At 43.3% G+C, this 24434-nt stretch overlaps 1 protein-coding gene across 2 annotated transcripts in view; it reads right to left on the bottom strand.

Moving 5' to 3' along the window:
• Positions 1–24434, bottom strand: part of ric1 (RIC1 homolog, RAB6A GEF complex partner 1) — a 107570-nt gene that overhangs the window by 16473 nt on the left and 66663 nt on the right. Inside the window, exons 5-18 of one of the 2 annotated variants that reach the window (XM_034191640.1) lie at positions 21563–21708; positions 21188–21324; positions 17452–17543; positions 16890–16978; positions 11576–11720; positions 11392–11440; positions 10894–11064; positions 10599–10814; positions 9263–9301; positions 3974–4084; positions 3674–3763; positions 3351–3511; positions 644–782; positions 445–561 (exon numbers count right to left, since the gene is read on the bottom strand). In XM_034191640.1, the coding sequence (XP_034047531.1) occupies positions 445–561; positions 644–782; positions 3351–3511; positions 3674–3763; positions 3974–4084; positions 9263–9301; positions 10599–10814; positions 10894–11064; positions 11392–11440; positions 11576–11720; positions 16890–16978; positions 17452–17543; positions 21188–21324; positions 21563–21708 (1702 nt within the window). The remainder of the gene's footprint in view (positions 1–444; positions 562–643; positions 783–3350; positions 3512–3673; positions 3764–3973; positions 4085–9262; positions 9302–10598; positions 10815–10893; positions 11065–11391; positions 11441–11575; positions 11721–16889; positions 16979–17451; positions 17544–21187; positions 21325–21562; positions 21709–24434) is intronic. The other variant, XM_034191641.1, reaches the window with a different exon arrangement.

Below are 24434 nucleotides of genomic sequence, written 5' to 3'. Positions count from 1 at the left end.
TATTAATAATAATAATAATAATGATATTAATAGTGTGTAGATGATAACAAAAACAAACAATTTATAAATACATTAAGACAGTAAATTAACATAAAATAATTACGTAGATCAAGCAGGTAGCATGTTACTGACTCACTGTCATTCTACATACGGAGAATATCTCTGCTTCCTCTGTGTCTTTTCCACCATCTCCTCTGTTTAAGACACACTTAGGCTTCTTAAAAGTCCTCCTCCCTCCTCTTACCAGTTTGGCACCTTAGGAGCTCTCTTATGGTCTAAGGTGTTTTGTGGACAAGTTTCATCTTATCAAGGGAAGATTCTAAGAAATGTCTAAGAATTCAAGGAATTCCAAGATTTGTTTTTTTCCAAGGACAAAGACCTGTCTTTTACACCTTCATCATTGGTGTTTACATGACATTTGGTAAGTAACGCATTTTGACTCACCAGCTTCTTGTTGTTGACTGGTGTCTCCTTCTCCCGTACCTGTGGTCCTGACCGATCTCTCTGCAGCATGATTAACTGGCCAGCCAGATTCAACATGATGCTCTCTGCCATGCAGGCCTGAGAAGAAAAGTTCATTGGAATCATGCATACGTAGAAACTTGCATATGTAGTTCAGCGTGCACATGCTTATGTGCATTACCTGCTGCGGGGCTTTCAATGTGATGCCAGTCTCGGTGCGCACAGATGTGAGCGTGACAGAAACCACAAGACCAGGATGAGGGATGTAGCGAGACATAGATACTTCTTGCAGTAATTCCACACTCACTGAGGGGCTTGGACTGGAACATCAAAAATGTTTTATGAAGTATAAACTGATGAGCTGTTTAACTGTGAGCTGCGGCTGCCACCATCAAGTGGCAGCCCTGCTGTACACTGCTCAAATTAAAGGAACACTTTTTAATCAGAGTATAGCATCAAGTCAGCTCAACTTCTGGGATACTGATCTGGTCCATTAAGTAGCAAAGCACTTGTAGTAACCAGTTTCAGATGCTTTGGTGTGAATGAAATTAACAACAGGTGCTACAGTGAGACAGCCCCCAAAACAGGTGGAGGCCACAGACATTTTTCCCCTACTCACCTTTTCTAATGGATTTTTCACTAGTTTTGCATCTGGCTAGGGTCAGTATCACTACTGGTAGCATGGTGTGGTATTCTAGGAGAGCTGGATAGGGCCATAGAAGGTCCTTAACCCAGCAGCAGGACCAGTATCTGCTCCTTTGTGCAAGGAGGAACAAGATAGGCACTGCCAGAGCCCAACAAAATGACCTCCCACAGGCCACTGGTGTGAATGTCTCTGACCAAACAATCAGAAATAGCTTCATGAGGGTGGTCTGAGGGCCCGACGTCCTTTACTGGAACCTTGTGCTCACTGGCCGGCATGGTGGAGCTCAACTGAAATTTGCCCTAGAACACCAGAACTGGCACGTTCACCACTTTCTTTATCAGAAACCATTTAAAGTGTGATTTTAATCTATTTTCATACTGAAGCTATAGATGTTTTGTGGCTCATCCCATGCTCAAGGTCACCAAGAAGCATGTTAATTTGGCACAGGTTTCATAAATAGCCCCACACTACATGTTGCTATTGCAAGTTGTCCAGATACAACTTAAGACAAAGACCCCGTGAATAAGCAGTGGAAACCCACAGTTTGGAGCCACCACTTCTGCACTGCGCGATTGCAGGTTCTGCCATTTTATTCTGAAATTCAATTCATTTTCACACTTCAATATCATGTTTGTAATAATTGCCTCAATTTATTTGCAGGAACAGATTGGGAGAAGGCACTTTGTCTTGTGTTGGGAAGCTTGCTGCTTGTCGGGGAATGAGAGCTGTGCCTGGGACAGAGGAAGGATAGAAGATGGTGGACACAACCGAGGCTTCAAGGCTTCATGCAACATGGAGCTCTGACAAGACTTCTTTGGGAATTATGGAGGGGAAGAGACGCCAGGTTATTCCAACTTCTTGTCCACGATACATATTGGATGAGAATACTGTCCTCTGCAGGAGCATTGTCCTTGCTATGATGCAGGCATTAACTATAAGGTTTCCTGCCACAGGTAAGGTAAATGTAACTCTTGGGTTAAATATTGCAGCACGAGTGCAGATAAATAATGCAGACATCTGAGAGCAATCTTGCAAAATATTATCCCTCAATAACAGTTGCTTCTGTGGTCATGCACATATGCTTAACTATACACAGCACGGATGCAACTTAAGGTCCACAGAGGCACGCTGCATTTGTGCCTGACCACATGACAATTTTGAGTAAGTGTGAAAGTTTGTGTATGCTTTTGGTTTGCCCAAAAACAGCTGCACAACGTAAGCCCCACATACTGAGCATCATGTCCCTGCTCTATCTGTGAGGCACAGATTGGCAGAGCAGCTTACAGTGTGCAGCCAGCATTTCACTATTTTTCCTGACTCACCTTCTGGGCCTGGTTTCATTCTAGTTTACTCGATTAAACCCACTTAGTTGACTAGTTTTTTGACATTACTTGTTGCACAAAGCGCTTAGTTGGCTGAGGTTTCAACAGAGGAGGCCAATCTTATTTTAGTCGATAAAACTTCAATGTCTTACCTCAAAAAATGGCAGCTATCATGTACCACCACTTGATGGATCACTCAAAAGCACCCCTAAATCGCTCGTATTCCTTCAAAAGGAGAGCTTCCTCTGCTTTTGGCTGTGGTTGCAGCAGACGGCTGTCATGATGTGTTTGATACAGTTCTCACACTGAGTAGCGTTGTGTGCACAAAAAGGTTGAAAGTGTAGAAGAAGAAACTGCTAGGCTAAGTGCTAAGCACATCGTTCTGCAGTTCATAGGGCTCTGTAAATGTTAATAAAGCTAGTTAACGAAACAAAGGTTGGATAGTTCATGACAACGACCAACCCGGAAGTAACCAAAACGGCTGTGCATGGAGCTGTCTCTCAGCAACGGCGTGCGCGAGGCCGTTATGCCTGTGAAAAGAGTCAACTAAAATAAAACAGCTAATCTACAAGTTTCGCCATCAATGCGAAACAGTGATTAGACGGCTAATGTTGGGTGATTAACTGTAGTCCACTAAGAAAGTTTAGTAGACTGAAAGATTAGGTTGCTTTATGAAACCGGGCCCTGGTGTACAAGAAGACTGGAGCATGGACAGGGGCCCTTATTTTTTTTTTTTGAGTTAATCACATTAATTGCTTGCTCGAAAAGGAACAGTATTTTTTTTTTAAAGCATTACCATCAACAGACATTCAAGTGAAAATACATGATTTTCCCTAGTCAGCTAACGTTAGCGTCAACTTAAAGATTAGCTATCAAAAGTCCTCAAAAGCACAACAGAGTCAGACTACAGGAGAACCTACCCGTCACTTTTCTTTTCTATACTGTAGAGGCAGATGGAGCAGTCTGCCCTGAACATGATGATCATGTCTCTGAAGACATTGAGCAGCAGAGTGTCTGAATGCAGCTTAGTGACTGAAGCAAAGGAATTGTCCAGGTTGGACGATCGCATGTAGAGCCTCAGCTAGAGGGACACAATGAGACAACAGATGGAAGAAACTAATTTAATCACTATTTGTTCTGTATCTCTGCACAAATATAAGCACAAATGGAAAGCTAGATGGTTAAACAGGATGGTAGAGGAATATTTACTGCACCCAGTGGCAGAAAAAGCTGTGCACCTCACCTGCTCTTGCTGGTCGTTGAAATTGTAACAGGCTACCACCACAAAGTTATTCCACCAGGCCAGACCTCCTGTGACAGTCATGTTCTGCTCCTGCGGAAAACAGCAAATGTGTCAACGGAACACATTCTTTCGACTCGCGCATGACTCAACATACAGCGCTTCACTAACACAGGCCACACTATAGGAATCTCCGTAAATGTCCCAAAACTGGTGAGAAAGGTTTTTAATTGTATTATTTATCATCATAAATATAAAATATAATATAAAAAATATAAAAATAAAATCTACAGTATCACCTACCTGAGTGATATTTCCAAATAGTTTCCATTTCCTCGTGAATAAGGAGTAGTGTGCAAAGCCCCGTCTGCCTGCTACAGCCATGCACTGGCCAGCTGTGTCTATGGCTGCAAACTGCAGAGACACACACACAAATATGCAGAACGTCATCTTCAAATTGTTGAAGGGTGACATAAACAGAATATAAAGCCACAATAGGAGATCAAACAGAAAGTTGTTTGTTTTATGGGCATCTTAATATATTATTGACTTGCATATAACAGAATCTCTTAAAGTGTGTTTACGTTGACTTTATGCATATTTACTTTGCTTAGTTTATGGTCTCAGTCATTTCTGCTGCTTTTACAGAGTAAATGCACATCACCAGAGTGAAATGACAATAGTAACCCTTACTTTTACTGTGCTTGCAGTATTGCACATTGCCCTGCAAACACGGGGTCCAAGCTCCATACACGGACCACCTTCTGAGCCCGCGCAATGATCATGTGACTTGTAACAATGCAGCTACAAGATGTGGGCCTGACCCGTAGAGCCACGTGGGCAATGGTGCTGTCATGCCAACTTTGCCTTCAAGAGAACTAAATTTATCTAAGACGTCCATACTTTTCCAGTCTTTGCTCCCACAACGTGCATGAAGTGTTGTGCATCAATGTAACTATGCTGTAACGCACTCGGTCAGTCTTTATTTATCATTATCATATACCTATAAATGATATGCCAATATGATTGGATAAAACACTAAAGAATAAATAGCAATACACCCTTTTGGCAAACGGGTAATATTTTTCATACCACCTCAGTAATCAGCCAATCCGGACAGCGGAGCGGAGCCACGACGAAGAAACGCGGTCAGAGGAACTGTGAAATACTAGTGAGTCACTATTAATAATTTCTTACGTATCCAACCTCGTAGGATGATCGTTAAAATTAAATTAATTAGTTCTAAAAGCCATCATAATTATCCATCCATCCATCCATCCATCCTTTTTCTTCCGCTTTATCCGGAGTCGGCAGCTCAAGCAAAGCCGCCCAGATCTCCCGATCCACACACACCTCCCCCAGCTCCTCCGGGGGAACCCCAAGGCGTTCCCAAGCCAGCCGAGAGATGTAGTCCCTCCAGCGTGTCCTGGGTCTTCCCCGGGGCCTCCTCCCAATGGGACGTGCCCGGAACACCTCTCCAGCGAGGTGTCCAGGGGGCATCCGGAAAAGATGCCTGAGCCACCTCAACTGACTCCTTTCGATGTGGAGGAGCAGCGGCTCGACTCCGAGCTCCTCCCGAGTGACCGAGCTCCTCACCCTATCTCTAAGGGAGCGCCCAGCCACCCTGCGGAGGAAACTCATCTCGGCCGCTTGTACTCGCGATCTCATTCTTTCGGTCATGAGCCAAATCTCATGACCATAGGTGAGGATCGGAACGTAGATCGATCAGTAAATCGAGAGCTTTGCCCCCCTACTCAGCTCTCTCTTCACCACGACGGTCCGATACAGCGACCGCATCACTGCAGATGCTGCACCGATCCGTCTATCAATCTCACGCTCCATCCGTCCCTCACTCGTGAACAAGACCCCGAGATACTTAAACTCCTCCACTTGAGGCAAGGACACTCCACCAACCTGAAGAGGGCAAAGCACCGTTTTCCGGTCGAGAACCATGGCCTCGGATTTGGAGGTGCTGATTTCATCCCGGACGCTTCACACTCGGCTGCAAACTGCCCCAGTGCACGCTGAAGGTCCTGATTTGACGAAGCCAACAGAACCACATCGTCCGCAAACAGCAGAGACGAGATTCTGTGGTTCCCAAACCAGACCCCCTCTACACCCTGGCTGTGCATAGAAATTCTGTCCATAAAAATAATGAACAGAACTGGTGACAAAGGGCAGCCCTGGCGGAGGCCAACGTGCACTGGAAACAGGTTTGACTTACTACCGGCAATGCAAACCAAGCTCCTGCTGTGGTCGTACAGGGACCGGATAGCCCTTAGCAAAGGACCCCGGACCCCGTACTCCCGGAGCACCCCCCACAGGGTGCCCCGAGGGACACGGTCGAACGCCTTCTCCAGATCCACAAAACACATGTGGACTGATTGGGCGAACTCCCATGAACCCTCGAGCACCCGACGGAGGGTGTAAAGCTGGTCCAGTGTGCCGCGACCAGGACGAAAACCATACTGCTCCTCCTGAATCCGAGGTTCGACCATCGGTCGAATTCTCCTCTCCAGTACTCTGGAATAGACCTTACCGGGGAGGCTGAGGAGTGTGATCCCCCTATAGTTGGAACACCCCCCCCCCTTCTTAAACAGAGGGACCACCACCCCGGTCTGCTAATCCAGAGGCACTGTCCCCAATCGCCACACGATGTTGCAGAGGCATGTCAGCCAAGACAGTCCCACAACATCCAGAGACTTAACGTACTCAGGACGGACTTCATCCACCCCAGGAGCCTTGCCACCGAGGAGCTTTCTAACCACCTCAGTGACTTCGGCCTGGGTAATGGATGAGTCCGCCTCTGAGTCCCCAGTCTCTGCTTCCTCTTCAGAAGACGTGACAATGGGACTGAAGAGATCCTCGAAGTATTCCTTCCACCGCCCGACAACATCCCCAGTCAGGGTCAACAGCTCCCAACCCGCACCGTAAACAGTGCTGGTGGAGAGCTGCTTCCGCCTCCTGAGGCGCCGGACGGTTTGCCAGAATCTCTTCGAGGCCGACCGATAGTCCTCCTCCATGGCCTCCCCGAACTCCTCCCAGACCCTAGTTATTGCCTCTGCGACCACACGGACTGCGGCACGCTTGGCCTGCCAGTACCTGTCAGCTGCCTCCGGGGTCCCACCTACCAACAAAATTAAGTAGGACTCCTTCTTCAGCTTGACGGCATCTCTTACTTCCGGCGTCCACCACTGGGTTCGGGGCTTGCCGCCGCGACAGGCACCAGAGACCTTGCGACCACAGCTACGAGCAGCTGCATCGACAATGGAGGTGGAGAACATGGTCCACTCGGACTCCATGTCTCCAACCTCCCACGGGATCTGGGAGAAGCTCTCCCGGAGGTGGGAGTTGAAGACCTTGCTGACAGAGGGTTCCGCCAGTCGCTCCCAGCAGACCCCCACGATATGTTTGGGCCTGCCAGGTCTGACCGGCTTCCTCCCCTCCCAGCGGATCCAACTCACCACCAGGTGGTGATCGGTCGACAGCTCTGCCCCTCTCTTCACCGACCGAAGGTCAGATGATACGACTACAAAGTCGATCATCGACCTCCGGCTCAGGGTGTCCTGGTGCCACGTGCACTTATGGACACCCTTGTGCTCGAACATGGTGTTCGTGATGGACAAACTGTGACTAGCACAGAAGTCCAACAACTGAACACCACTCGGGTTCAGATCGGGGAGGCCGTGCTTCCCAATCACCCCCCTCCAGGTCTCACTGTCACCGCCCACGTGGACGTTGAAATCCCCCAGGAGAACAATGGAGTCCCCAGTCAGCGCGCTATCTAGTACCCCCCCCCAGGGACTCCAGAAAGGTCAGGTACTCTGCACTGCTGCTCGGCCCGTAGACCGAGACAACGATGAGAGACCTGTCCCCGACCCGAAGGCGTAGGGACGCGACCCTCTCGTTCACTGGAGTGAACTCCAACACATGGCGACTGAGCTGGGGAGCAACAAGCAATGCGACCCCAGCTCTCCGCCTCTCCCCGTGGGCGACGCTAGAAAAATGAAGCATCCAGCCACTCTCCAGGAATTGGGTACCAGAGCCCAAGCTGTGCTTGGAGGTGAGCCCGACTATCTCTAGTCAGTATCTCTCAACCTCCCGCACAAGCTCAGTCTCCTTCCCCCCCAGCGAGGTGACATTCCATGTCCCAACAGCCAGGGGCTGTAAGCATGGGCCGGGCCGCCGGGCCACCCACCCTCAACCGCCACCCAATCCTCTCTGCACCCGACCCCCATGGCCCCCTCTGCAGGTGGTGAACCCACAGGAGGGCAGGTCCACGTCGCTCTTTCGGGCTGAGCCCGGCCGGGCCCCATGGGCCATCATAATTATTTATAGGAAAATGTTAATGCCTGTTTGAGAAAAGTGTATAAAGTGTGTAGTGAGGGGTTTTACAGCCTTAAAACATCTATAATAATTGTAAAAAATAACGCTGACTTCTTTGCGGATTTCGCCTATCGCGGGATTATGTTTAGAACGTAACTCCAGGAAAAACGAGGGACCACTGTAAATGATAAAATTGTTATCAAGTTGTTCACCAATGAATATGGCTTTTTACACCCTTCAGAAAACCATACAACATTTATAATTTATAGCAGTGGTCTCCAAACTATTCCAGAAAGGGCCGAGAGGGTGCAGGTTTTCTTTGCAGCCACTGACTTCAGCAGGTGATTTCACTGATTAACATCCCTTTGAACAGGTGGGATGAGTTCATCAGTGAAATGTGAACATTGCTGATCTCTGATGGATAAATTGTAGAGAGATGAATTTCATGCTAATTTCATATTAATTTTAATATGATTTTTTTTTCTTCAAATTTAAAAAAAAATATAGTGGTGGACTAGGTATCAGGGTATGAAAGTCTGGTCTCTATTCACTGGATATGCTGAAAACGTGTCAGCTCTGTAGGAGAAGTGGGTGATTTTTTTTGTGAATTTTTGACATTTTGAGGGCAGGTATTTTTGAGTGTCATTTGCATAATAAGGCACACCCACTTCATGCAATCTTCACCAAATTGTAGGGTTCAACTCATACATAATGCCAGAACATACCATGCAAATCTTGTGCAATTCTGTGCACATTTGTTTTCCAGATTATTCTTTTTTTATTTATAAGGCCCCCTACTGACATGTTTACCAATTTTTTTAACACAGCCTTTACCTGTTCTTCTCTATCCTTGTGGTGAGTTTCATGTTTATACGAGGTACCGTTACAAAGATATGCAGCACTTTCTGTTTTGACTGCTCTTAGTGGTCTGTTCTCCTTTATGAAGTTGGCATTTTTGAGCTATCATGCTCCTTTTAATAACTTAAGGTCTAATTCATCCCTAGATAGCACTTGCAAAGATGGGTATCAATCAAAATGATGGCATGCGGTGAGATAGATTTTTAAGGTTTACATATTTTTCAATACTGGGTAAAAATGGGAAAACAGAAATGGTTGTGGCCTACATCACAAGACTTGCCAATAAAGATCTTCAAAGGCACCTTAATATATGCATTTTTAGTTTTACTGACACAAAACATGCTGTACCCAGTAGAAAAATTAACAGACACAAGTAACATTCAAAAATACATGAATACATACACTTACCCGTATAGGCCAGTTACTTTCTAGGTATGTGCTGTGAATCTAGAGGAAAACAAACTTTACATTAGACATTCTACTGTATTTGCAAAAATTTCTATTACCAATGAATTGCACATATATGAGTGAAGCAGGCTGAGATGACTGCTGAATAGATTTCGCCAGCAGCTTTACCCGCTTTTTGCCTTATTTACTGCTTCTAAATATCCAGGTGCTCTTTAACTCACCGAGATTCTTTCTTGCAGAGTGAGTTTACTGAGCACACAGAGTTGCTAATTTCTGTGTGAGGTTGGAGGGAACAATGTGTCCCAAGGGTGACGAGTTTAGGTGTCCATTGTCTTGGCCAAAGACACTTCAGAATACAGCTGCAATCAGAGCTCACACCCTCTCATCCAAAGCCTAGTGGACAACCTCGTGTACCAAATGAGCTACAGTCGCCCTCCTACGGGAGTGAGCGGACTGTTTGTCATTTCCACCTCCTGCTGTCAGTCTCACATATGCACCTTATTATTAGTTCTAAAATGTGATATTTGGGAGAAAAAGGACACAAATATCTTAAAAGTGAAATAAATAATAATGAAGTTGGGGGGAACCAGGCTCCATACTTAAAGACAGTGTGTAGGATTTAGTGTCATCTAGTGGTGAGGCTGTAGACTGCATTATGCCTTTGCTGGTCACGATGTCATTTTCCTTCACGTTTTTCCTTCTTTGTTCTCAGGGATTCATGCTCCCTTGCTTTTTCTTGTAATAAGCAATATGTACTGTAGAATATTTCATGACAAAAATGGGAGTTTTCAAACTTGTTAGCTTGCACTAGCAACCAGCAGGCAGTGCACAGGAGAACAACCCTGGATTCCCCTTTTGTTTTGTCTTCAGTCTTCTGGCTAAGCTGCAAAATGGGAAAGGAGGAGTACGCACATCACGTTTGGGCTATTTTATCAACATGGAGGTACAACGTGGTGGGCTCCATGAGGGGCCAGATCCCATTCAAATATGAAGGTCTCATTCCAAGCTTATGAAAATCATCAGCTTGTTGTTGCAGATAATTACACATTAATGAACACATAGTTATACATGCATTTTCGTTTTTGCTCACAAACACCCTAAATCCTACGAAGCGTCACATGGTTGTGTTGAAGTGTCATCATACTATTAAACAAACTTAATAGCTCTTGTTCTGGACATGAGGCAACTTCTTCAGTATTTATTTATTTATTTTAATTTTATTTAATTAATTAAGGCTGCTGCTTTTTGGCATTATGATTCTGGAGTAGAACAACAACAGCCACTGTTTGGTCTCTGTTGTGTAAATCCCAGTTCTGCAGGTGCATTTGCATCTTACCTGGACCACGTGCCAGTGCTTGTGTCCCAGTAAAGTGCTGAGTCCCTGAGCGAGAGATGAATCGGATCTGGGCGGATGGTGGAGCGGGCTGCCATCCCGTGGGTGCATGTGGATGTGTGCGCTGTGTGCGTCGGAGGAGTTGTGGACCTGCGTGGGGTCACCACAGGTCAGGTAGAGGCGGTCTTCACCGTGGAGTAACACATGTTCCTGGTTACTCTATACGGAGGGACAAACGTGTTTAAAGGCGTATTTGTGAATGTATTTGCGTAACAGATGCCTCGGTCCTTCCTCTCACCGTGCAGGGGTTGACTGTGAGAGCACTCTTAATGAAGTGGAACTGCAGTATGCCAGCCTGCAGGGAGTTGTTAGGAGGTGCTGCCATCGCCATCTCCTGCTGCTCCTCCTGCCACTTCCTCTCCTTTTTGATCGGGAGCACCCACAGGTGGTAGCCCTCTGCTCCCCAGCTCTGCCAAAAGCAGTACCGTACATCTTTCAGTACATCAAGTATTTTTTAAGAAATACCACAACAAAAAAGTGAACTTTTAAGGATTTAAACAGGAGTGTTTAATTTGCATAATTTATATTTGACCAGATACGTGTTTCAAAAACAAGTTTGTTGCAACATCAAACAAAAGCAAATTTGTTCATAAAAAACAAATTAGAGTCAATCACATAAATAACTCTTCCAAGAAAAACAAGGCACCAGATTGTCTGGACTGTGAAACAGGTGTCGACTTTAAGTTCACACAGAGAAAATACACCAAGGAGTGAGGTGCAAATTTAACCTACACACCATAGAGCTGATTTTAACGGGGTCCTTCTTCGTACCATCAGAACGATACCTGAGAAGACGACAAAAAAAGAAAAAGGAAAAAAGAATGTGGGGGGACAAAAAGGCAACTTATAATAACTTTCATTTGGTGAGTTGTAAAATGTGTGCATGTGTGAGCACAGTTGTGTGCATTTGGGTCACCCACGCAAAGTCCTCTCCTAGTGTGCAGATGAGGTGAGCTCCAAACACGCTCCACAATGACAGACCCCCACACTCCCATGTAACCATGACAACGCTGTAGTCGGGTGACCAGCAGATCAACTTGACCGGGCCCGTCTTGTTATAGATGTCTGAACGAGCACAGAATTAATAAAGCCTTTAATTATCCATATATTAACATAAATACAGTGAATCTTCTCATAGGCCGTGCATAATATGTTGGCAACTTATTTTTGGATCACTAGGAATGGGTATTTACTGTCTTCACTAAAGTACCTGATATATTATAGAGACACTACAGCCTTTGCAATATTTGACACACAATCATATACTCTTGTTTTTCCAAACATTTTGGTGAAAATATTTGGTGGAGGAGATAACAATACATACTGTAATTAAATACAAAATTCTTATTCTTCAGTGGAAAGTGAACAAAAAAAAACTTTCCAAAAATGTGACAACACATACATTACTTCCTCCTGGATGATGCCTACAAATTATATATATATATATATATATATATATATATACTCAACAAAAATATAAACGCAACACTTTTGGTTTTGCTCCCATTTTGTATGAGATGAACTCAAAAGATCTAAAACTTTTTCCACATACACAATATCACCATTTCCCTCAAATATTGTTCACAAACCAGTCTAAATCTGTGATAGTGAGCACTTCTCCTTTGCTGAGATAATCCATCCCACCTCACAGGTGTGCCATATCAAGATGCTGATTAGACACCATGATTAGTGCACAGGTGTGCCTTAGACTGCCCACAATAAAAGGCCACTCTGAAAGGTGCAGTTTTATCACACAGCACAATGCCACAGATGTGGCAAGATTTGAGGGAGCGTGCAATTGGCATGCTGACAGCAGGAATGTCAACCAGAGCTGTTGCTCCTGTATTGAATGTTCATTTCTCTACCATAAGCCATCTCCAAAGGCGTTTCAGAGAATTTGGCAGTACATCCAACCAGGCTCACAACCACAGACCATGTGTAACCACACCAGCCCAGGACCTCCACATCCAGCATGTTCACCTCCAAGATCGTCTGAGACCAGCCACTCGGACAGCTGCTGAAACAATCGGTTTGCATAACCAAAGAATTTCTGCACAAACTGTCAGAAACCGTCTCAGGGAAGCTCATCTGCATGCTCGTCGTCCTCATCGGGGTCTCGACCTGACTCCAGTTCGTCGTCGTAACCGACTTGAGTGGGCAAATGCTCACATTCGCTGGCGTTTGGCACGATGGAGAGGTGTTCTCTTCACGGATGAATCCCGGTTCACACTGTCCAGGGCAGATGGCAGACAGCGTGAGTGGCGTCGTGTGGGTGAGCGGTTTTCTGATGTCATTGTTGTGGATCAAGTGGCCCATGGTGGCGGTGGGGTTATGGTATGGGCAGGCGTCTGTTATGGACGAAGAACACAGGTGCATTTTATTGATGGCATTTTGAATGCACAGAGATACTGTGACGAGATCCTGAGGCCCATTGTTGTGCCATACATCCAAGAACATCACCTCATGTTGCAGCAGGATAATGCACGGCCCCATGTTGCAAGGATCTGTACACAATTCTTGGAAGCTGAAAATGTCCCAGTTCTTGCATGGCCGGCATACTCACCGGACATGTCACCCATTGAGCATGTTTAGGATGCTCTGGACTGGCGTATACGACAGTGTGTACCATTCCTGCAAATATCCAGCAACTTCGCACAGCCATTGAAGAGGAGTGGACCAACATTCCATAGGCCACAATTGACAACCTGATCAACTCTATGCGAAGGAAATGTGTTGCACTGCATGAGGCAAATGGTGGTCATACTGACTGGTATCCCCCCCAATAAAACAAAACTGCACCTTTCAGAGTGGCCTTTTATTGTGGACAGTCTAAGGCACACCTGTGCACTAATCATGGTGTCTAATCAGCATCTTGATATGGCACACCTGTGAGGTGGGATGGATTATCTCAGCAAAGGAGAAGTGCTCACTATCACAGATTTAGACTGGTTTGTGAACAATATTTGAGGGAAATGGTGATATTGTGTATGTGGAAAAAGTTTTAGATCTTTGAGTTCATCTCATACAAAATGGGGAGCAAAACCAAAAGTGTTGCGTTTATATTTTTGTTGAGTATATATATATATATACACACACACACACACACACACACACACACACACCACACACACAACACACACACACACACACACACACACACACACACACGAGGTCTATTAGAAAAGTATCCGACATTTTTTTTCAAAAACCATATGGATTTGAATCATGTGTGATTGCGTCAGACAAGCTTGAACCCTCGTGCGCATGTGTGAGTTTTTCCACGCCTGTCGGTTGCGTCATTTGCCTGTGAGCAGGCTTTGAGTGAGGAGTGGTCCACCCCCTCTGCGGATTTTCATTGTCAGGAAAGGGCGGAATGATTTGGGCTTTTTTTTCCATCAGAATTTTTTCAGAAACTGTTAGAGACTGGCAGCTGGAAACCATTCGAAAAATTTATCTGGCTTTCGGTGAAAATTTTACGGGCTTCACAGAGAATAAGGACTGTTACTACAGCTTTAAGGATGCTCGGCGCGCCACGCTCCATGCCGCCATTGAAAGCCACAAACCACCGGATCATTTCTAAACGGATGGTTCTGTGGAGCCGGACCGTCGTGTGCACTTTCTCTGGTTATCACAAGAGCAGGACATCAACCATTTTCCGGCAGATTTCACTTTTAACAAGAGATTTTGTCATGGAAAGCCGAGCGGAGGCTTTGCGCGTCACGACCGATTTGCTGATGGAGCGAGACAAAGGAACACCTCTGTTTTGGTCTCACAGGATGGCTTTGAGATGGCATTCAGACAGCTGTCTGTGGTTTTTCCATCGAGTGATTATCTGAGAAATTGTGGATGTGCCTGGACATGCCAGAACATGTCCCGTGAGGCTTCATCACGGCGTTGCTTTGCGCCATGCGGCACCACCGTGACGCGTGGAATTCCTCCGCACGTCTGTCTCAATGTGCCGAAAAAGTGCTGATGTCCACGTCTTTTCACAATTCTTGTGCTAGTCATATATATATATATATATATATATATATATATATATATATTCATATATTCTTCTTCGTCTTTCGGCTGTTCCCATTAAGGGTCGCCACAGCAGATCAATCGTTTCCATCTCACTCTGTCCTCTGTATCTTCCTCTGTCACACCGACCACCTACATGTCCTCTCTCAGCACATCCATGAACCTCCTCTTTGGTCTCCCTCTTCTCCTCCTGCCTGGTGGATCCATCCTCAGCATCCTTCTCCCTATATACCCTGGGTCCTTCCTCTGCACATGTCCAAACCATCTCAATCTCGCCTCTCTGGCTTTGTCTCCAAACCGTCCCACCTGAGCTGTCCCTCTGATATGTTCATTCCTAATCTTGTCCATTCTTGTCACTCCCAAAAAGAATCTCAACATCTTCAGCTCTGCCACCTCCAGCTCTGCCTCCTGTCTTTTTGTTAATGCCACCGTCTCTAAACCATGCAACATAGCTGGTCTCACTACTGTTTTGTAAACTTTCCCCTTCACGCTTGCTGATATTCTTCGGTCACAAATCACTCCTGCCACCTTTCTCCACCCACTCCACCCCTGCCTGCACTCTCTACCACACTCTCCATTACTTTGAACAGTTGACCCCAAATATTTAAACTCATCTACTTTCACCACTTCTACTCTTTGTAACTGTACTATTCCACTGGGCTCCCACTCATTCACACACATGTACTCAGTCTTGCTTCTACTGACTTTCATTCCCCTTCTCTCCAAAGCATATCTCCACTTCTCCAGACTAGACTCAACTTGCTCTCTACTCTCACTACAGATCACAATGTCATCTGCAAACATCATAGTCCATGGGGACTCCTGTCTGATCTCATCCGTCAACCTGTCCATCACCACTGCAAACAAGAAAGGACTCAGAGCTGATCCTTGGTGCAATCCCACCTCCACCTTGAATGAGTCTGTCATTCCGACTGCGCATCTCACCTCTGTCACACTATTCTTGTACATGTCCTGCACTACCCTAACATACTTCTCTGCCACTCCAGACTTCCTCATACAATACCACAACTCTTCTCTTGGCACCCTATCATAAGCTTTTTCTAAGTCCACAAACACACAATGTAACTCTTTCTGTCCTTCTCTGTACTTTTCCAACAGTATTCTCAGAGCAAACATTGCATCTGTAGTGCTCTTTCTCAGCATGAAACCATATTGCTGCTCACAGATCTTCACCTGTTTTCTAAGCCCTCACTTCTTCCTTGCTAATCTCTTGTACTTCCTGATTTACTCTCACCACATCATCCAGCCTTTTCTCTCTCTCATTTTCTTTGTTCATCAGCTCTTCAAAATATTCCCTCCACCTTCTCAGCACACACTCCTCACTTGTCAGCACATTACCATGTGCATCTTTTACCACCCTAACCTGCTGCACATCCTTTCCAGCTCTGTCCCTTTGTCTGCCCAATCGGTACAAGTCCTTTTCTCTTTCCTTACTATTCAACTTCTTGTACAGCTCGCAATATGCTTTTGCCACTTCTCTTTTCGCCTTACGCCGCATCTCCTTGTACTCCTGTCTATTTTCTTCATCTCTCCGACTATCCCAAAACTTTTTTCGCCAACCTCTTTCTCCTTATATATATATATATATATATATATTTCATTTAACATGTTTTATGAGGAGTTCTCTTGAATGTATACAAACAGACCCCAATAGTTGAGAAAACGTGGCATGGTTTCGTAACATTAAGAAAGTCCCTTCAGCTACTCCCTGGTTTATGGGTGGTTGCAGCATATCCAAGGTGGATCGGCATAGTGATTTTGCACAGATTTTATGCTGGATGTTCTTCCTGATGCAACTCCATATTACATGGAGAATGGGCAGGGGTGGGTTTTGAACTGACAACAAGCGCATTTAACCGCTTGGCCATCACCCTGCCCCAAAGATTCTGTAGCATTATAACACAATAATTCCTTTAATTAAAATACTGAAGCACAGAATCAAGTAATTGACTACTTCCACATCTTGAGAGTGTTGCTTTAATATTTGCCCCACTTGTTCTGATCCCAGTACTAAAGCCCTGATTGTACACACAATACACTTTTGAATTGTGGCTATGCGGATGTTCACCCACATGAGGGTGCTATAAGCTTTGGCTGCCAAAACAACTGCATGTTCCTCCAAGAGATGAAGAGCAATCAAGAGAATTTCTGCAACTGTACGCGATTCTATTACTGTATAAGAGGTGGTACCTGGGTAGTGTTTTGGGGTGAGCTCCAGTTTATGGGAGACCTGCATGGATCCTGTTGTGGTGTCAATCATATATACCAGGACAACACCACTGCAAAGGCAGAGAACAGAGATTTTATCATCTAACTCCACCCACATACAACCACATCCTTAAAAAAAAAAATCTAAATATTAAGCTGTTTAACTTATATTCTGTTCTAGGCTCCATTTGTGTTTATTGGCTGCAACAGAGCACTGGCAAAGCAGAACCTTGGAAATCTGCCAAACTGTGTTGCTTGTTACGGAAAAGGATGTATGTGTGTGTGTATGGATATATAGATTGAGAATGTGAGTCACAAGTGGCCAAGAAGATCATTTTCTACCAACCAGGTCAGCAGATTGCAAAGTCCATCAAGGAGTTTCTGCCGAGTCCACAGTCGGCAGCCTCAGCAAACACAGACCAACTCATTCCCACACTGGACACGCACCACACCGATAACAATCAAGCTTTATAACATACACACGCTAAAAGCGCGCGCGCCCCCCCCCCCACACACACACACACTGCACTACACAGATACACACCTTGCACAGCCAAATGCCATCAGTCTGTATTTGTTGTTGACAGCCACACAGGTGCCGTCAGTCACATCTGCTGCCCAGACGCCCTGCAGCTGCTGGACACAGAAACTTTCATGAATTACAATTTACTCAATGCATAATATAAAAATTCAGCATACAGTAGTGTTCAGAATAATAGTAGTGCTATGTGACTAAAAAGAATAGTCCAGGTTTTGAGTATATTTCTTATTGTTACATGGGAAACAAGGTACCAGTAGATTCAGTAGATTCTCACAAATCCAACAAGACCAAGCATTCATGATATGCACACTCTTAAGACTATGAAATTGGGCTATTAGTAAATAAAGTAGAAAAGGGGGTGTTCACAATAATAGTAGTGTGGCATTCAGTCAGTGAGTTCATCAGTTTTGTGGAACAAACAGGTGTGAATCAGGTGTCCCCTATTTAAGGATGAAGCTAGCACCTGTTGAACATGCTTTTCTCTTTGAAAGCCTGAGGAAAATGGGACGTTCAAGACACTGTTCAGAAGAACAGCGTAGTTTGATTAAAAAGTTGATTGGAGAGGGGAAAACTTATACAGAGGTGTAATAGGCTGTTCATCTACAATGATCTCAAATACTTTAAAATAGACAAAAAAAATCAGAGACACGTGGAAGAAAATGGCAAACAACCATCAAAATGGATAGAAGAATAACCAGAATGGCAAAGGCTCACCCATTGATCAGCTCCAGGATGATCAAAGACAGTCTGGAGTTACCTGTAAGTGCTGTGACAGTTAGAAGACGCCTGTGTGAAGCTAATTTATTTGCAAGAATCCCCCACAAAGTCCCTCTGTTAAATAAAAGATGTGCAGAAGAGGTTACCATTTGCCAAAGAACACATCAACTGGCCTAAAGAGAAATGGAGGAATATTTTGTGGACTGATGAGAGTAAAATGGTTCTTTTTGGGTCCAAGGGCTGCAGACAGTTTGTGAGTCAACCCCCAAACTCTGAATTCAAGCCACAGTGAAGCATGGTGGTGTTAGCATCATGATATGGGCATGTTTCTCCTACTATGGTGTTGGGCCTATATATCGCATACCAGGTATCATGGATCAGTTTGGATATGTCAAAATACTTGAAGAGGTCATGTTGCCTTATGCTGAAGAGGACATGCCCTTGAAATGGGTGTTTCAACAAGACAATGACCCCAAGCACACTAGTAAACGAGCAAAATCTTGGTTCCAAACCAACAAAATTAATGCCTCGCAGATGTGAGAAATCATGAAAAACTGTGGTTATACAACTAAATACTAATTTAGTGATTCACAGGATTGCTAAAAAAAGCAGTTTGAACATAATAGTTTTGAGTTTGTAGCATCAACAGCAGATGCTACTATTATTGTGAACACCCCCTTTCTACTTTTTTTTTTTTTAACTAACAGCCCAATTTCATAGCCTTAACCTTGCTAAAGTGTCAGCTTTCTGTTACTATTCCTTATGTTAACAGGTCAGTTTCGACCCGCTTCTTAAATCAGCCAAAAAAAATTTGTTCGTTGCCTCTTGGTTACCTTGTTAGGCTTCCATATCCATGAAAATTTTGATTTTAATATTTTTGGTGTGGCCCCCACAGCCTTTCCTTTTACAGCATACCTCTCTTTTTAAATTTAAAAAAAAAAAAAGGAAAAATGAAGCCTAAGAGAATTCTATAGATAAACAAAAGGTTCTTATGTTATCTTAGTATTATTAAGAAGTATTAGAACACATCTCTAAAATACATTTGTTTCATTATTTTGTTATTTTAATATTATTAACTATAGTTACATCTAGGGTGTTACGGATCAGTTTTGACCCATATATATTTACGTAAAAAAAAGCGAAAAACATTTCTTTTCAAATATAGAACTTTAATAAAAATATAAAATGAAAAGCAGGACAAGTAATAATACAAAATATAGATTCAGAAAAACAAAATTCAAAATGAAATAAATCAGGTTCTAGTTCCAAATATAGTCTTTGTGTGCAGGTACATGCATGCGTGTGTGTATTTGTTTAGAAGCATGTGTGGCAAAAAGTGGCACTTTTAGTGTGTTCTTTGCAGATATATTTTTTGCAGTTGAAGCACAATGTGTTTGTCTTTCTGTCCTTATTGCTAGGGCACACCTGACACCTCTTTCTTTTAGAATCAGGTGGCCTCAGTGGAGTTGTGGGTGTGCTGGTTGATGTTGAAGCAGGGCTGGCTGCAGCTGATGATGTGGTCGGAGTGCTGGATGAGCTCTGCAGCTCTCTGACAATGGTTGCAGCGGCTGGGTCTCTGGGCACCCGTTCCCTTCTCTCAATGTGTGGCTTGACAAGCAAACTTCCTAGCTCCTCAAGAAACATTCTCCGCCTGTTGTTTTTGTTGGAGTTCCACCCTAAGTGGATGTGGGTCCACAAGACAAATGCATTGTATGCGGACACATCTAGGATGTTGTAAAACACAACCATTGGCCATCTCCTGGTCATTCGCTGGCAAGTGTAGGTGGCAGTCAGCTTGTCCAGGTTGTCCACTCCTCCTTTGTTTTTATTGTAGTCCAGGATTATTACAGGCTTTTTGTCACTTCTTGTTGACACAGCTGCATCTTTGTGAAAAGTGGACATAAGTACCACACTCCGGTTTTTTTTGGGACAGTATGAAACAACAGTCTCTACGTACCCACGTAGAGACACGCCCACCTGGATGACCAAAAAAAGGTCATCCAGGTGGGTGTGTTTATCCAGGTGGGCATGTTTTTCCAGATGGGCATGTCTCTACATGTCTCTACATGCCACTACATGCTCATCTGGATGGCCTTTTTCGGTCTTAGGAAGCAGAGTATGAGGGACTATCAATAAAAGTAGTAGGGATAAATGGGGATGTTTGTTCAGTGAAGTAGATAAACAGGTAAAAAAGAAGCCCCTAACATATTTATGACAGAGTTAGTGAGGTCACAGTGTGTTTATGATTTCAGTTTTGACACTGAATATTGGTTAATAAGCTTATATCATAACTGGGTCAAAACCGACCCCAACAGCCCAAAGGTCGTAATTTTCAAAAGAGCATTTTATAATTTAGTGAAATTATTTTTCTTTTTTTTCTTTTGTTTAAATAAGGTTCCTGACAAAGTCAAAAAAGCCTTGACGCAAGAAACATATTTAAAAGGCACTTCATGCATTCAAAACCTGAAAACGGGTCGGTACTGACCCTAACACTTTAGGAAGGTTAAGAGTGTGCGTATCATGAATGCTTGGTCTTGTTGGATTTGTGAGAATCTACTGAATCTACTGGTACCTTGTTTCATGTAACAATAAGAAATATACTAAAACCTGGATTAATCTTTTTAGTCACATAGCACTACTATTATTCTGAACACTACTGTACATTGTGCAATGATCTCCAATCAAATTTTAGTTCAAGCAGCAGGGGTTTAAATGTTGCCACCGACATTCAAATGTCAACTGTCTTGTGAATTCCAAGATCTTGCTATGTATTTAAATGTCAACCAGATACTCCAAAATATTAAAAAAAATTTTTACATAACCGGGGCTTTACCCCATTTTATATTATCTGTGTGATGGTTCCTATGTCATTCTGATTTTCATTCCAATTAGTACTCCACATAAGCAGTGTCACATACAGACAATCTTTTATTTCTCCTAAAGATAAATGTGTTTGACATGTTACAACCAGCCTGTCCATTTCAGCATCTGAAGTAGCAGCATGTGTGCAAGTAATTCTTACATCTGCACTGATGGTGTTGCTGAGAGGTGTGATGAAGCCCAGGCGTCCGTCACTTAGTACGACAGCGAAACCATCCAGGGTCACACAATATTCCATACAGTGGATATGCACTCCGTCCAGGTCCGGACAGGGCCCACCTACGCAATGACACAAACACGAAGGCTGATAGGAGAATAAAGTGGAAATAAGGATTGGATTATGTGTCTGCCAGTGTAGTTGCATTCACATGTTCGCTTGTAGATGCTGAAATGAGTTAACAGAATGAACAGACCTTGCTGAGTTGAGCACAGGAAAGCTTTCACAATGTCAGATTTGGTATTCTCATCATCAGAAGTGTTTAGCTGGTGTGCAGATGTTTTGTCTTGTGTCACTAACCTCGAGCAGACTGCAGATCTAGTGCGAATGGGATTGCAGTGAGGCTGATGGCTTTGCGTCCGTTGTGCCCGAGACCGTCCCAGTGCATGATGTGGAGGTAGCCGTCAGTGGTACACACAAGCAAGTCCTCTTGCAGGGACTGCAGACTGGACAGCAAAACACAGGTTGACATGAGCACTGAGATTCTAAACAAACATAGCAGAGGTGGTTTGGCACAATGAGGGGAGGAAACATAATACCAGTAAAGTTTTAGAACACAGTGAACAAGTCATCACCCAGCTGCGCAGTGTGAGTGAAGCATGAAACTTTTACTAGCCAGCTGTGACAGTCGTGTGCCAAGTTGCATTGTCTTCTGACACATAAAGAAATAAACTGTGCAGATTTGTGTTACAAGACACCATTATGCACCATTTTTAATTTGAAAAATACATGTAAATCCAGTTTAAGGAATCCTTGATTATATTATGTATTAGCAGTGTGCAAGGGGTGGTGGCCAAGTGGTTAGTGCACTTGGTTTCAGTGCGAAAGGTTCCCAGTTCAAACCCAACCCCTGTCACATTTCTCCATGTAATGTGGAGTTACGTCAGGAAGGGCATCCGACATGCAGCTCCACCTTAGAATTACTGTGGTGATCCCGAGTGCAACTGAAGGGACTTACTATTAGTGGTGTGCATCTATCTCATAAAAAGATCAGATCGGATCAGATCAGATCGATCGATCGATAGATCGATAGATCGATAGATAGATAGATAAACAAGTTTTGGGTTTCCATTAGATAGCATATAGAATATGTATTTTGTCTTCTTATATTAAGCTAACAGGGTGAACTTTAGATAGATACCTAAAACATATTACATCATAGCTTCTGTTTCTATAATAACATAACCATATTTATAGCTTAGCCTACTAACTATAATTTAACTTTACTACTCGTCTATAGACTAGGTATACGTATACTACAATCTTTTCCTGTATCAATATTTAGGTTTTAGAATCTAACTCCTATATTATGTAGCACTATATTTCTTGTATATGTTGTTTATTATCATTATTGTGTAAACATTGGGGTGGTTCAAAAAAATTAAATAAAATTCATTACTCTCACCCCTTCATTTTATGATGCATTGGGAAAAAAGAAAGCCTGCCAAATATTTTTGTCATACATTAATATTTAGAGGTAGCACATCATAGCTGAAGGTTGTAAATATATCAGTTATCGCTGCCCGAGTGCCCGTAAAATAGGTTATCCATTATCCAGTATCTAATCACATCACTTATAAAGAGGATAGAAGTTAACCACCTGAGTGTAACAAAAGTATAATTTTATATTCAATTTAAAACTATACCTGGGTTTAAATATTTCTCACAAACAACATACTTTCAAAAATGTTATTTTAGGCTACAAGCTGAAAATTTTGCTTCAATTCACAGCTTCTTTTCTTTCAGATCTTTGGTGATGGTGAATCTAACATGAGATAAATGTAAAAAGAGACACTTGCTGACTTAACATGCTTAACCATTAACTGGAAACTTCAGTAAAACATGTCAGCTACTAGAAGTAGAATATTTGTATACCTTATTGGTTCCACCAACTGAAATAAAGGGAAACAAATTGCCCTCAAATGGGCAAATACTCAAGAATCGCAATACAGACAAGCAGAAGAAAGATGAAACAGTGTTTTGTGAATCTTTGGAGGACTTGTTTGACATGGCACATCAGGATGTCCTAACAATGATAAAGTTTGAAGATGACAGGCAGTTCCTACCTGCTCAGCAAGAGAAAGGTAGAAGGGGATGCATGGCAGGCATAGATAAAATACAAACTACCAAAGAACAAAGAGCAGAAAAAAGGAAATCTGCAGAAGCAAAATACAAAGAGAAACTGGAGGAGCCTGGACCATCTAATGTCTCACTACCTGACACTGTCTCCAGCCAGAGTGAAGAGAACACAAAGTCCAGATGATGAATTTGTTATGCCAGTGCCACAAAAAGCCAGTAAAATTAAAGCTGTTGTAACACCAGGACTTGCAGCAGCATTGGATAGGACCAAAACAACAGAAGTGCCACCTATATTCTGACTGAAACGGCAGCAAGTCTTGGTCATGATGCAAGCAACTTAAATATCATTATCATGTAAAGGATGTTCTCTTATGTTACACAGCTGTATAATTGGTTCTTGTGCTGATTCATACCTTTTTGAATATTAAGTACTGCAAGGCATAAAGAATATTACTGTTTGGAGCTAGATCAAAATATATGTGGAAATATATAAAGCATAGACTTATTTAAATTTATCAATAATGAAACAGTATTTCATCAATAAAATGAAAATGCAATGTTTGATTGTTACAAAATCTTCGCTACCCCAGTATGTAGGTATTGTAGGAGCATGATACATGTACGAGAAGAACTGCATCTCACAATTCATGTTTTAGTGTTAACTATTTATGGGATATGAAAGATTTTGATTTCCAATGTACTGCCATAATTCTGTCCTGACATATCAATATTAAACTGACAGAAATAATTTGGAAATATCTGGAAATGACCATACTATATGACCAGTATTGCGAGCAAAATCTTTAAAGGGCTGTGTGCTACCAGTAAAAATTATTAGAGTTTTATGAAATTGTACATGATGTGTTTTTATGTTAGGTACAACAAATTTAGAGGGTGAGACTTGAAGTTTTTTGAAAAAAATTTTTTGACCATTTTTATGGACCACCCTAGTAAACATCACTTATATACACGATGTCCAATTTCTTGAGCCGCTTGGGTGGGTAGGGAGAGTTCCTATGGGATAAAAAAAAGCTTATCAACCTACCATCTCTGGTTCTCAAGACCAGGCACCTAAGTGGCTCTACTCTACTCT

This window comes from Thalassophryne amazonica, chromosome 17, assembly GCF_902500255.1.
Source record: "Thalassophryne amazonica chromosome 17, fThaAma1.1, whole genome shotgun sequence".
In the NCBI taxonomy this organism is placed as follows: Eukaryota; Metazoa; Chordata; class Actinopteri; order Batrachoidiformes; family Batrachoididae; genus Thalassophryne; species Thalassophryne amazonica.
Note: the sequence above shows the minus strand (reverse complement) of the source record. Positions and strands in the feature narration are given on the sequence as shown.